Below are 14,341 nucleotides of genomic sequence, written 5' to 3'. Positions count from 1 at the left end.
CCTTTCTCCAGGGGATCTTCCCAATCCAGGGATCAAACCTGGGTCACCTGCGTTGCAGGTGGATCCTTCACCATCTGAGCCACCAGGGAAGCCCACCCAAGGAGCTTAGTAAAGCACTATCCAATCAGGGTGGGTTGGCCTTCGGGCACTTTCTTGGTACTTTGGGGGTTCCTCAAATAGCATCACCTTGTACAGGAATCACCCCCTAGATTCCCAAATCAGCTAACTCTCACTTTCCAAGGCTGCGCTATGATTCTCAAGGTGCAGCAAACTAGCAACAAGGGGACCCGGCTCCTCCAACAGAATCCAGAGCTCTGGGGTGTACAGGCCCCCAGAGTCAAGGGCAGGCAATGATGGAGGTGCCTAGAGGCTGAACACAGAGAGTGTCAACACCTCTGCCCTCCGCCGACTCAGACACCTGAGACTTGGGGTGGATGGGGCAGCAGTAATCATAACCCAATAAAAATGGAATCTGCCCCAAAGTGATCTCTGGATATTAAAGTGTTTCATCTTAACAAAAAATGTACAGGCATGCTAAAAAATGGGCAAGGATATTCCTCCAGGCTATTATTGTTTATTAAATTATGGGATTGGTGCAAAATGATCCCTGAATTTTTGAGTTTTCTTCATTGCTCATTAATCATGCTGAACTGACCTAAATGCAGCCCATTAGTCTTTGAGTAATGAGAATAAAACGGGGGCAGAAACAGTATCTTCCGACTGAATGGGAACAAAAATACAAAGAGAGTAGAAATATGTAATAAAGTGATCTTTATGGGAACATATAAAATTCAACAATGATACCCTTAAACATCTCAGTAGTCACAGACAATCTACTCTGAGCAATGGGAAAACAGCAGGAACTACACCAAGAAAAAGTTTGCAGTTGTTTCAATTCTCTGCTTAGCATTTCTGTTTCTTGTGGGACTATGTTACATGGAGCTACATTTTCAAGAATGGGTTGTTGTTGTTCAGTTGCTAAGTCATGTCTGACTCTTTGTGACCCCATGGACTACAGCATGCCAGGCTTCCTTGCCCTTCACCATCTCCTGGCATTTGCTTAAATTCATGTCCATTGAGTTGGTGATGCCATCCAACCATCTCATCCTCTATCTCCCCCTTCTTCTCCTGCCTTCAATCTTTCCCAGCATCAGGGTCTTTTCCAATGAGTTGGCTCTTCACATCAGGTGGCCAAAATATTAGAGTAGTGTGGGTAGATAGCAGGAAAAAAAGAGTCCATATTTTAAAATATTCCACCTTATTCATACATGAACACATATTTGTGTGTGCATGCAATTAATCATTTGCAAGCTTCATAATTTGCTAACTTCAGGATGGGCACCAGGTGACTGAATCATTCATTCTCACAAATAACAACTCAATGGACATGAATGTGAACAAACTCCAAGAGATGCTGAAGGACAGGGGAGCCTAGCATGCTGCAGTCCATGGGGTCGCAGAGTCAGACACAACTTAGTGACTAAACAACATGCCAACTGCTGGGGCACATCAGGTGCAGCGCTGTGCAGTGTCCTCCTGGTGCAAATACTCCAGACAGGGACTGGCATCCCCCAGTTAACAGGCAAAGGGTACCAGGTCCTCTCCACAGCCAAGCACCCAGAGAAACAAAGCAGAGTGACGCTCCAGAGAGCTCGCTGGGCAGGGGGATGGGGGCGCTGCCCGTAGCTCTGGCAGGGCGGCTGGGCAGGATGGCAGATCTGAGACTGAAGCCTGAGAGGGGTTGTGCCAAGGATCCAGATAAGGAATATGCAGGAAAGTGGGCCATGTGTACAAGGGCCCATGTAGGGACCAGGTGTCATGCAGGCAGGCAGACCTGGGCAGTGCCTGGGGGAGTGCCCCTCCCAGAAAACCACTTCAGTGAACCAAAGTGGTTGCAATTTATAGTCATCTCCTTGGAAATATCTTCATATACTCTGAAAATGTCCCTTGTAAATGTAGACTATTTTACAGGTTTCCCTAAGCTCGTTTGGTGATTTAATTTACTTTTAAATGAAGACTGATTAAGAAACATTAGGTCTTCCCTGGTTGCTCAGACAGTAGAGTCCACCTGCAATGCAGGAGACCCAGGTTCAATCCCTGAGTTGGGAAGATCCCCTGGAGGAGAGCATGGCAATCGACTCCAATATTCTGGCCTGGAGAATCCCATGGAAAGAGGAGCCTGGTGGGCTACAGTCCATGGGACTGCATAGAGTTGTACAGGATTGAGCAACTGACACACAGATAAGATACATTAATGTGTGTGTGTGTGTGTGTGTGTTAGTCGCTCAGTTGTGTCCGACTCTTTGTGACTCTACAGACTGTAGCCCGCCAGGCTCATCTGTCCATGGGATTTCCCAGGCAAGAATATTAGAGTGGGTTGCCGTTTCCTACTCCAGGGGATCTTCCTGACCCAGGGATCAAACTCACAACTTCTGCACGGGCAGGTTAATTCTTTACCACTGCACCACAAGGGAAGCCCCTAAGATACGTCAAAATGAATGTTAATTAATGTCTCCGGTTAACAGCACTCTCTCAGCAGTGAAGCTGACAATGGGCTAGTGGCCCTCTTTAGGCACAAGGAGACAAGAAGACAGAAACAGGGGCATCACTGTGACCACCCACATCGGGGGCTCAGGAGGCCGGCATCTCCCAGTCTGCCTGCTGTTCCCTCCTCACTGTTCAGACTAAACTCCCCAACCCTGGACTGTACCTCCCGGAAGCAATCGCTGATCACGAGTTCCAGAAGCTCCTCCTCGAACTTCTCCAGCGAGGGATACAGCGTGAAGAACAGATCATCCAGGTAGCACGTCAGAGGCTTCTGCAGGCGGGGCTTCCGGAGGGCATCTCCTGGACACGAGAGGCTCAGATGGATGACCCGTGGAAACACAACCGCCGGAGGGCCCTTTCACCCACAGGGCTTCAGGCCAAGGGCTGAGCACTGAGAAGAAGGCGTAGGCATCGCTTGGACGGACTCAGAGCCGGAGCCCCTGTCAGCCCAAGCCCAGATACTAAACAGATCAAATGACTGCAAATTTCATTTGGTCCAAATTCCTCCCCAAACGTCCTCCAGGAACAAATTTCCTAACTCAGCTATCTAGGGCACACAGGCTGCCAGAGGCAGGGTGACATCTGTTCCCTTCCCCACGGCTTCCTGTTCAGCGAGAGCACAGCCAACTGTGTCATTTCTCATTTCCTTATACCCTGAACTATGGGCTTCCCCAATGGCTCAGCAATAAAGAATCCACCTGCAATGCAGGAGATGCAAGAGACGCGGATTCGATCCCTGGGTGGGAAAGATCCCCTTGGAGGAGGAAATGGCAACCCGCTCCAATATTCTTCCCTGGGAAATCCCATGGACAGAGGAGCCTGGCAGGCTACAGTCAGAAACGACCGAGCAACTCAATGACAGAAACGACACCCTGAACCATGTCGAAACACTCAGACACACGTGTGACCATGGAGCCACGATAAGCAGAAACAAAGGCTGGGCTGCGAAGATGAGAGGGAAGTCCCATCCCTATCAAGAAGCACAGAGACCATGAGCTCCATGAGGGTGAGGACAGAAAAGGAGGGTGGCCCGTGGCATTCAGCCCAGCGCCCACGCCGAGCAGGTGAGTGGAAACCCAGCCTCGAGAGCGGAGCATCACACCTGTTTGGAGAGGCTTCTCCACAGGCCCTGGAACAAAGACCACCACCAGTAAGAAGAAGGCAAAGCCAGTCCCCACAAACACACCCCCAGGGGGCGTCTGCCCCTCTACATCCCCATCTGTGTCATCACTCTGGTTTGGTCTTCTCTGACTCTTTCTAAACTTTTATGATTATTTAAATATTGAGGTACACGGTCTTAGATTTTTAAAAGCCCAATTCCAAAGCTTAAAAAAAACATTGATGTGAGACGCAGTGCCGATCAAACTATGCCAGAAAGAACACTATCTTACTGGAAGGTTATCAGTCAGTGCAGCTGAGAGGCAGTTGTCTCTGTAACTTAAAGTGCATCAAGAGCCTTAAAAACATACCTATCCATAACCAACAAGGACCTACTGCAGAGCACAGGAAACTCTGCTCAATGCCACGTGTGGCATTGAATGGAGGGGGTGTGGGAGAGCATGGATATGTGTGTGCGTGTGGCTGAGTCCCTTCACTGTTCACTGAAACTGCCACAGCATGGCTAATCGGCTATATCTCAACACAAATCAAAAAACTTAACCTTTGAAAAAGAAATCCATATCCACCTTCTGCCCCAGCGATGCCATTTTTCAATCTATTTAGCAAAATAATCAAGAGTTAAGAGATCAGTCACTCAGTCGTGTCTGACTCTAAATAATCAAAGATGGAAGCAAAGCTTTATTTGCAAGAATACTCATTAGAACATTATTTATAACAGACAAAAGTAAGAAACCACCAGATGTTCAAGAATATGAGAATGTTAAATAATCTCTTGCTCATCCATATAAAATGAGAAAAAAATCATATTGTCAGAGATTATTTAAAAGGAAATCAAAAAACAAAAAAAGAAAGAAGGAAATAAAAACAAACAAAAAAGAATATTTAATAATCAAAAATAATCATGACATTGTAGGTGAAAAGAACAACATATAACAACATATAAAACTGCATATTATTAGTCCATTTGATGACAAGATTACTTAAAATATATGCATTTTGAGACATCACTTTGCCGACAAAGGTCCAAAAGCTATGGTTTTTTCAGTAGTCATGTATGGATGTGAGAGTTGGACCATAAAGAAAGCTGAGCGCCAAAGAATTGATGCATTTGAACTATGGTATTGGAGAAGACTCTTGAGAGTCCTTTGGACTGCAAGGAGATCAAACCAGGAAATCAATCAGTCCAGAATATTCACTGGAAGGACTGATGCTGTAGCTGAAGCTACAATACTTTGACCACCCGACGTGATGAACTTACTCACTGGAAAAGACCTTGATGCTGGGAAAGATTGAAGACAGAAGGAGAAGGGAATGGCAGAGGATGAGATGGTTGTATAGCATCACCAACAGAAGGGGATGACAGAGGATGAGATGGTTGGATGGCATCACTGACTCGATGAACATGAGTTTGAGCAAGGTCTGGGAGTTGGTCACTGACAGGGAAGCCTGGTGTGCTGTAGTCCATGGGGTCACAAGGAGTCAGACACAACTGAGTGATTGAACTGAACTGATACATTTGCATGTATACACATTTATCTTTTTTCTTGGAGTAGTACTCTGTTCTGGTTTGGTTTTTTTTAACTGAAGTATAATTGATTTTCAGTGTTTTCAGAGTAATTCACTGTGATTCAATACATATATCTGAATCACAGCAAGGTGATTCAGATATATATATTCTTTTTCGGATTCTTTTCCATTATACATTATCTCAAGATATTGAAGTTTCCTAGTCTGCATAGTAGGTCCTTGTTGTTTATCTATTTTATATATAGTAGTGTGTATTTTTTGATCCCAAATTCCCAATTTATCCTCCCCCAGCTTTCCCCTCTGCTAACCATAAGTCTGTTTTCTATGTCTGTGAGTCTATTTCTGTTTTGTAAACAAGTTCATTTGTATCATTTTGTTTGATTTCACATATAAGAAAAGTCACATGACATTCGTCTTTCTCTGATCTACGTCACTTGGTGTGATCATCTCTAGGTCCATCCATGTTGCTGCAAATGGCATTATTTCATCCTTTTTATGGCTGAGTAATATCCCATTGTATTTTTTTATACCATGTCTTCTTTATCCATTCATCTCTTGATGGACATTTAGCTTACTTCCATGTCTTGGCTATTGTAAATAGTGCTGCAATGAACACTGGGGTGATGTATCCTTTCCAACTAGAGTTTTCGTGTTTTCCAGACATACGCCCAGGAGTGGGATTTCCAGATCATGTGGCAACTCTATTTTTAGTTTTCTGAGGAACCTCCATACTGTTTTCCACAGTGGCCGCATTAATTTACGTTCTCACCAACAGTATAAGAGGGCTCCCTTTTCTCATATCTTCTCCAGCATTTATCATTTGTACTTTTTGATGGTGGCCTATACATGTACATCTGTAGACAGTAATCACATATTACTTTATTCCCCTTTTTATGGTTTTCTATACCTTTCCCATGACAAATACACACTAAGGTTTGATACTTCTGAGAAAGTTTATGTACTCCTTTCATCATATTTTTAAGTGTTTAAAGCAGGTCAGTTGATGAATCAGACCCAATTTAAAAGTACAGCTATCCTTATTCACAGTAGACAAAAGGTGGAAACACCCAATGCCCATCAGGAAGTGAAAGAAAGACAAACAAACTGTGGTCCATCCACACAACACAGTATCATCCTTCCCTGGTGGCTCAGGAGGCAAAGAATCCACCTGAAATGCAGGACACCCAGGTTCAATCCCTGGGTGGGAAGATCTCCTGGAGAAGGGAGTGACAGCCCACTCCAGTATTCTTGCCTGGAGAATCCCATGGACAGAGGAGCCTGGCGGGCCACAGGCCATAGGGTTGCAGAGAGTTGGACATGACTGAGCGACTCACACTTTCACTTTCACTTTAGAAGAGGAAGGAGACGCTGACGCATGTTACAACATGGATGAAACTTGATGACATTATGCTGAGTGAGATGAGCCAGTCACAAAAAGACAAGTACTGCGTAATTCCATTTATATGAGGTGCCCAAAGTCATCAAATTCCAAGACAGAACATAGAATGGGGGCTGCCAGGGGCTGGGGCAGGGGTGGGGAGTTAGCGTGTCTGCAGAGTCTAGTTCTGCAAGATGAGAGCGTTCTGGAGACGCGGGGTTGCTCAACGATGTGAATGTGCTTAATGCTTCTGAACCACGTGTTGAAAAATAGTTAGAAAAACACATTTTATGACATGTGTATTTTACCATGATGTTAAAAAACATGCAGAAATATACAAAGTGCAACCTTTCATAAAATGGTCAAGTGAGTGTCCGAAGCACATCCTGAGGTGGGAGCCTCAGTCAGAGACAGAAGGAGAGAGAGGGGGCCCAGAGGGGAGGCGGGCATGGGAAAGGGACCCCTCTCCCAGCAATAGGCAGGAACTCAAGGTGCCTCCACCCATAGGAAGCACATGAATCATCTATGCAGGATTTCAGGGAACACAGCAGAAAATGGCCAGGCAGCGGGTCCCTCTGGGAGCTGAGTGGGGGAAGGGGTAATGCTGGCAGGACCAGAGCATCAGGAGGTGAGGGTGCAGAGAGGGAGCAGAGGGAAGGGGGGACACATAAAAGAAGCCTGTCACCCCCTTATTTTTGCAGACTGCATATCATTCACATTCTGCAAGTTAATTCATGTGTCTACATCATAGGGTAGGACACATTCCCCTCCAGTGATTTCAGCGTTTTTAACACACAACCGCTGTCTTCTTCTGTGACCTTGATCCACAGGACCCTGTCGCTGGCGTGTGCTCGCTGCTTTAGAGCCCAGACAGCTCATATGCTGGTTACCAAACAACCCCTCAGCTCTTGATCACAATTAAACTCTTGACCAAAAGAGGTGTTCATGGTCAAGTGGCCCAGGGCTCCGTGGGCAGTCACAGAAGGGGGGAGGGGCTCCAGGTAAGGTGGCCACGACCTCCACCCCAAAGGGAGATGGCAGTGATCTCTGAGCTCCCTGTGCTCCTGCGAGACCCCCACCTTCCCCCCCACCCCACACTCGGAGCCGCCCCGTGCTCTCAGCCTTAACGCCAGCGAGACCATACCATCCTGCCTCCCACCTGGGCTTCCATCACTCAGTCCAGGGAGCCAGAACCCCCAGACACACCCCAACCTCTGGTGCAGAGAGCATCCTGGGGGCACCCACTGAATCCACGGAAGGAGGACATACAGACTACAACTGGCATCCTCTCCCTAACAATCCGTGCCGAGCAGCAAAATCACCCAACCCCAAAGATACACCCCAGCAGGTTACCAGCTCATGCCCCCCAACACCAAGTCTTGTTTCCATGGAAGCATGAATGGGAAACAAGTGCCCTTCCCTGAGGGCTGCTCCCTCAAAGGGTCTGCGGGGCCCCCAAGCCAGAGGTCACTCCCTGGTCAACAAGCACTGGGACAGTGACAACAGCCACCAGCCAGCACTCCCCTCCCCGCCATCTTCAGGTGAGATGGAAACAGAAGGAAACCCAGAGCTGACCCATTGCCTTTCCCAGTGCAAGGGGCCCAGTTCTGAGCCTGGCTTGGCCAGACTTGTTCTGCAAACTTCCAGAAGCCACAACCAAAGAAAGTACAGTTCTGAGGGGCCCTCTGACACAAGACAGATCAGACCTCCCAGATGCCCTGTGCAGTCACAGGGGAGCCGTGACAAAGGAGCCAACCCAACTCAACTCAAGACAGAAGGTTCCAGACCAAGGAGCAGCCACTCACCCTTGCCAGGCACACCCCATGTGGCCAGGGCAGGGCTTTACTGACCCATTTCACTTGATCCCCATACACATCTCTCCGGGCAGGTCCTCACAATGCCCCCATTTTACAGAGAAGACCGGCCATGGCAGAGGCTCAGAGTGGTCATGTGGGGCCAGAACAGAGCCTGCTCACCACCTCGGGCCTTGGGGCGCTTCCCCAGCATGCCAACACCACCCACGGGCACAGCTTCACTGCCTGACATGGTCATTCCCTCCTTCAACCAGCACCAGTAGCCAGCACAGACACAGGGGACCTCGGCAGGGCTGACCCCCGGCAGAGGGACTGTTGACCCCCGTGCACTGTAAATGAGTGGGTTTTCCGTCATCCGCTGCCACGTCTTTGGGTGGAGACGCAACTCCCAACAGCAGCCCTGCTCCTACTTCTGAATGATGCCTTTTCTCCTGAGACTCTTCCGAACACAGCGCAGAGAAAACTGGACGGTGAGAACCCCTCCCTAGAGACATCCTATCCTTCAAGGACGCGCTTGGTAACACGCCCCCACCCGAGGACCTCAGGCTCTCAGGGATACAGCTCCCCTGCCCAGGATGTTTCATTCACCAGAACACACCTCCCAAGACAGAACGTGGCAACAACAGCAATAGAATGTAAATGAAATTTAGGAACAATTTAGGCAGGAATGTAAGTGAACTACCCAACTCCAGTGTTCTTGCCTGGAGAATCCCAGGGATAGGGGAGCCTGGAAGGCTGCCGTTTATGGGGTCACACAGAGTCGGACACGACTGAAGTGACTTAGCAGTAGCAGCAGCAGCAGAAAGTGAACTTGAGCTAATCCACATTTGCTCTAGATGGCATGCATACTCAGCACAACTGTAGCCCTCCAGGCTCCGCTGTCCACGGGATTTCCCAGGCAAGAATACTGGAGTGGGCTGCCACTTCCTCTTCCAGGGGAATCTTCCCAACCCAGGGATCAAACCTCCATCTCCCACGTCTCCTGATTGGTAGGCAGGTTCTTTACCACTGGGCCACGTGAGAAGCCCCAGGTTTGCTCTGAAACACCTCCTATGGCCTGTGAGGACCGCGGTTGGACTTGAGGCTGGCCCTCATCCAGGAAGGATGCACTGACTCTATACTGTGAGCACAGGGATGCACCCTCAGCCCAGCACGGGGCCTGCCGCCCACAGGGTCTACTCTACAAACACGTGTTGAGTCGTCAGTGAATCAATTAGTATATAAAACGCATATACCAACCTACTAGCAGCAGTTATCTCTGGGGAGTGAGGTTGGAAGGGAAAACTTTTAGTTTTATGAATTTATTGGATAAAGATTAATTCTGTCATTTTAACTGTCCTCAGCAAAGGGCCAGAATCGAAGCTGTAGCACACTGGCCCCTGACCCACAGCAGCCTCAGGGAGCATGGCCCTGTCCCTGGTCACTCCCTCATCACAGGGGTTCGAAGTCACTATCCAGGAACTTAGAAGACACGTAGCCCACCTCCGGAGGGTGGGCAGTCAGCTCAGCCTGGGAAGCCTGGTGGAAGAACCCCATCAGTACACAAGGTGCTCAGGCCTGGGACCCATATGTTGTTTGTAGAAGTGCAGCATCAGCAGTTTGGGGCTGGGGAAGCACCTCAGCAGGTGGAGGGCCAGCCCGAGGACACACCAGCCAAGAGGGGCCACCACGTGGTCAGTTCTTGGGAAAGCTCTGCCTAGCTCAGTTTAATAGATGAGGAAGCAGGGCTGGGGTCAGTGAGCTGGCAGGTCAGCCCGGGGACAGCCCCGCACCAGCACAGAGTTGGCATGCCGATGCTCGAGATACAGGAGGGGGGCAGGATGGGTTCCTGGGGAGCAGAGGGCAGCGAGCCAGGCCAAGCAGGAGATGAGAGATGACTGACAGCACGAGGGCCCCGCAGGGCAGTGGGCAGCAGTGAGCCCCTGCCCTGACTGCCCAGCACAGTGCTCCAGGCACCGCCTCACCACCCCTGCCAGCCAAACCTCCTGCAGCTACCACATTTATGAAAACCACATGTGACCCTACAGTGACCTCCATCCACATTTCAATCGAAAACAACCCACTCCTAGCACTGACATATATCTGCTGCTGCTGCTAAGGCGCTTCAGTCGTGTCCAACTCTGTGCGACCCCACAGACGGCAGCCCACCAGGCTCCCCCATCCCTGGGATTCTCCAGGCAAGAACACTGGAGTGGGTTGCCATTTCCTTCTCCAATGCATGAAAGTGAAAAGTGAAAGTGAAGTCGCTCAGTCGTATCCGACTCTTAGCGACTCCATGGCCTGCAGCCCACCAGGCTCCTCCGTCCATGGGATTTTCCAGGCAAGAGTACTGGACTGGAGTGCCACTGCTATATCCGCTACCATGTGTAAAATAAACAGATAATGGGAAGCTGCTGTGTAACACAGGGAGCCCAGTCCGGTGCTCTGTGACTACGGAGAGGGATGGGATGGAGTCGGAGGGAGGCTCAAGAGGCATGGGATATGTATACACTTATGGCTGACTTACAATGCTGTATGGCAGAAACTAATACAACATTGTAAAGCAATTATCCTCCAATTAAAAATTTAAAAAAATAAAACAGTGAAAGCAACTCACTTCTCCCACACTGCGGTATTTTACAAATGAACAAACAGCTGAGTCCCATCATGATATCAAAATAAAACCAAGCCCTCGGCAAGTTAGACAAGTGATTCCCACCACTGAGGCCAGCACCAGCCCCTGCCTGGGCCCTTCAGGGCCATAAAACACTATCCTGCAAAACAACTCTTTCAAGAGTGAGTCACAAAAGCCCATGAGATCCTGGGCGGAATTTGTAACAGAAACAATAACCACCGTCAGAAAGCAGGCTGGGTGCCTGGGAGGCTGCGCATGGGGGCTGAGCAAGAGGGTCTCTGCTCCCAGGTGGGCTGGGGACTGGAGGGGAGGCTGCCCTGGTCCCCTCTCCCTCAGAGGAGTGAGCACAGCTCCTGCCCACTGAAGGCAGCTCCCGCCCACCTGCTAGAGCGCATTCTGGCCATTTGTTTCTAAACAACAACATAAATTGTTCTCCATTTTTGCCATTTTACAGACACCACCTGCATCCCTCAAAGGCCCCAGTGCCTGCCATTCCACATCAGAGGCAAACCGAAGGCCAAGGGGGCTCAGCTCGTCCAAAAACGCAAACTCAAGGTCGGGAGCTGGACTCGAGCTCCTTGAATCCAGAACTCTTCTCCATGACGCAGCCCTTTACCCTTCCAGCCTGACCTGAGACGCTGAGAACAAACACGGGGCCTGTCTGGACCCCTGAGCTTCTCCTGCACCTCCCAGGAGGGACACAGAAGCAGGTCCACACTCCGCTTCTGTATCTTCATGCTTTAGCTGCAGTTCTACTGACCCCCACTGGTGATGCATGCACATCAGGCCCCAAGAACATTCTGCTTAAACACTCAGAATCCCAGGTCAGAAAGACTCATCCACTGACTTCTGCAGGTGTGCACCTGGGTACCTAATACCTGCGCGATCCCAGTGGGTGATGGGGCGGAGGGGCGGTGACAGCTCCTCCCTGACCAGTAGGCAGGTAGGCAGGGCTGGAGTAGCAGCATGATCAGGAGGTGCTCTCTCCAGCCTGTAATTCTTACTACTCCTCCCTCTGGGGTAAACACGGGGGCATCACGGGGGGCAATATGACTGCTTATGGGGGGCTGCAGGGAGGGGGTTAGGGCTCAGTGACCTAGGACCGATCCAAACCTGGAGCCCGCCTCCACACACACACACACACACACACATACACACAAGAACATGCTCCTGTTCATGGTTAACTGGTCATTTCTCATGTATCAGCATCTTGTCTCTGAGATGTTTGAGAAACAATGAGCTCAGGATGGACCACTGTGCACCCATCCCAGGAGTTCGTGACCTCAGATGACAAGGTCTGCAGCCCAGCCTAGACCCCAGCACCCAGGCCACGTGCATGGACGTCGTTGCTGAGACACACACTCCTTCCTGGAGCTGAGCCTCCTCTTTGGGTCCTGGGTGTTTCTGTTCTGAGCCAAACACTCGGCACCTCCTAGCTCTCCTCCCCGCTGCTCACACCCAAAGCCACATCCTACCTCTCCTGGATGGAGCAGGGAGCCAGCTCCCAGAGAACAGAGGCTCCAGGAGCACCAGGTGGGAAAGGCTGGTATAGTCCCTTCTCCTAGATTCTTCCAGACAGCCAGAAAAAAAGCCCCCAGAAGTGCTCGGAAGGAGCAGGAGGCCAAGGAGTTGTGGCCCATCAGTAGACCCTAAATGCAGATCAGCCCCTAAAGGGATTCATGGTTGAAGGGCTGACCTTTATCCACCAGGAGAATCAACTCCTAAATCACACCAAGACACAGCCCTGAGCCTGTCCCATGGATTTCAGTTCCAAAGTAATCAAGCAGCTTCACTCGCAAGTCGAAAGGTGGACCAGCCCAATGTCAGTGGACAGGTAAAAGGATAAACAAAAGGTGGTCCTTCCATACGATGGGGAACCATTCAGCCTTAATAAGCAAGGGAATTGTGACACACGCAACAACACAGATGAACCTTGAGGACATTATGCCGAGTGAAATAAACCAGTCACGGAAGGACCAATAGTGCAGGACTCCACTTCTGTGAGGTCGCTAAAGGAGGCAGTGCACGGGGACAGAGAGCAGAATGGTGAGTCAGTTCACAGGGACAGAGAGCAGAATGGTGAGTCAGTTCACGGGGACAGAGAGCAGAATGGTGAGTCAGTTCACAGGGACAGAGAGCAGAATGGTGAGTCAGTTCACAGGGACAGAGAGCAGAATGGTGAGTCAGTTCACAGGGACAGAGAGCAGAATGGTGAGTCAGTGCACGGGGACAGAGAGCAGAATGGTGAGTCAGTTCACAGGGACAGAGAGCAGAATGGTGGCGGCAGAGGCTAGAAGCGGGGGCAGAGGGAGCAGAGAGGTGGGGAACTGGAATTCAGTGGACAGTCTCAGTTGGGGAAGATGAAAAGGCTCTGGAGATGGATGGGGGATGGCCGCACAACGATGCGAGTGGACTCAATGCCACTGAGCTGCACACTTAGAAACGGCTAAAATAGCAAGTTTTACGTTATACCTATTTTGCCACAATAACCAAGCCACTGATAGGGCGGTCCAGCACGGGTGGGACCCAGCAACAGTGGTTTTCCTGGTCATGGTCGTAAAGACATGAGCTATCTGTCTTATGAGGAGGAGAGAAGGCACAGAGGACCCAAGGGATGCGAGGTGTGTTCAGGAAGGGAATGCCAGTGAGACGACACAGCCCCCCTCCTCCTCCCCACTCCCCGCTTCTTCTCCCCCACCACCACCGGGCTGTTAGCCGGAGGGACCCAACCAGCGCTCACCCCATGCAGCCCAGTTCCTTCAAGATCTGACCTAACAGAGACTCATCAAGTGACCAGAAACAGAAGAGTCCTCACCTGATTCCCCGTGAGCTGGAAGGAGGCCAGGTATCTGCTGCAGACCGGACACCAGCAAGTTCTCGGGAAGAAGGTGGAACACGGGCTCCAGGAGCGGGTGTGGCCTCAGCGTGTACTGCAGGCTGCAGTTCTCAATGAGGGTCATGTGCTTGTTCTCTGGGGGAGAAAACACCTCCTGTGACAGCTGAAACCAACGCACCTTCAGTCACATGGGCCAATAAGCCGAGCATCTTGGAAAAGAGCCAGACAAACAGGAAAAGTATTTTTCTAGGGAGAGAGGGGAATTGCTCTGTTCATTCAGCCAAGAGCAAAAAAGAATCAACCCTTAATACCTCTCTTTGGTAAAACTACAATGAAAGAGACACTTGTTTCTGATCTGACATAATAGAATCTCTCAACTCACCTCTTCCCCTGAGCAGTGTAGTCAGGTATGGCTTGCTCCCATGATCAGAGGGACCCTGGAGGGCGTTCTGACAAGAATATCTCTTCTTCAATCTCAGCCTCACATTCACTAAGCCCCACAAAGC

The 14,341-nt window shown here is 49.9% G+C and overlaps 1 protein-coding gene across 9 annotated transcripts in view; it reads right to left on the bottom strand.

Annotated features, from left to right (window-relative positions):
• The window catches only part of NPHP4 (nephrocystin 4), a 138,339-nt gene that overhangs the window by 92,496 nt on the left and 31,502 nt on the right, over positions 1-14,341 (bottom strand). For all 9 annotated transcript variants that reach the window (XM_070768315.1, XM_070768314.1, XM_070768308.1 and 6 more), the window contains 2 exons: positions 13,815-13,970; positions 2,711-2,847 (listed from right to left, as the gene is read on the bottom strand). In XM_070768315.1, coding sequence (XP_070624416.1) covers positions 2,711-2,847; positions 13,815-13,970 — 293 coding nt within the window. The remainder of the gene's footprint in view (positions 1-2,710; positions 2,848-13,814; positions 13,971-14,341) is intronic.

The sequence above is a fragment of the Bos indicus genome, chromosome 16 (assembly GCF_029378745.1).
Source record: "Bos indicus isolate NIAB-ARS_2022 breed Sahiwal x Tharparkar chromosome 16, NIAB-ARS_B.indTharparkar_mat_pri_1.0, whole genome shotgun sequence".
In the NCBI taxonomy this organism is placed as follows: domain Eukaryota; kingdom Metazoa; phylum Chordata; class Mammalia; order Artiodactyla; family Bovidae; genus Bos; species Bos indicus.
This window is presented reverse-complemented; position numbering and strand designations above follow the sequence as displayed.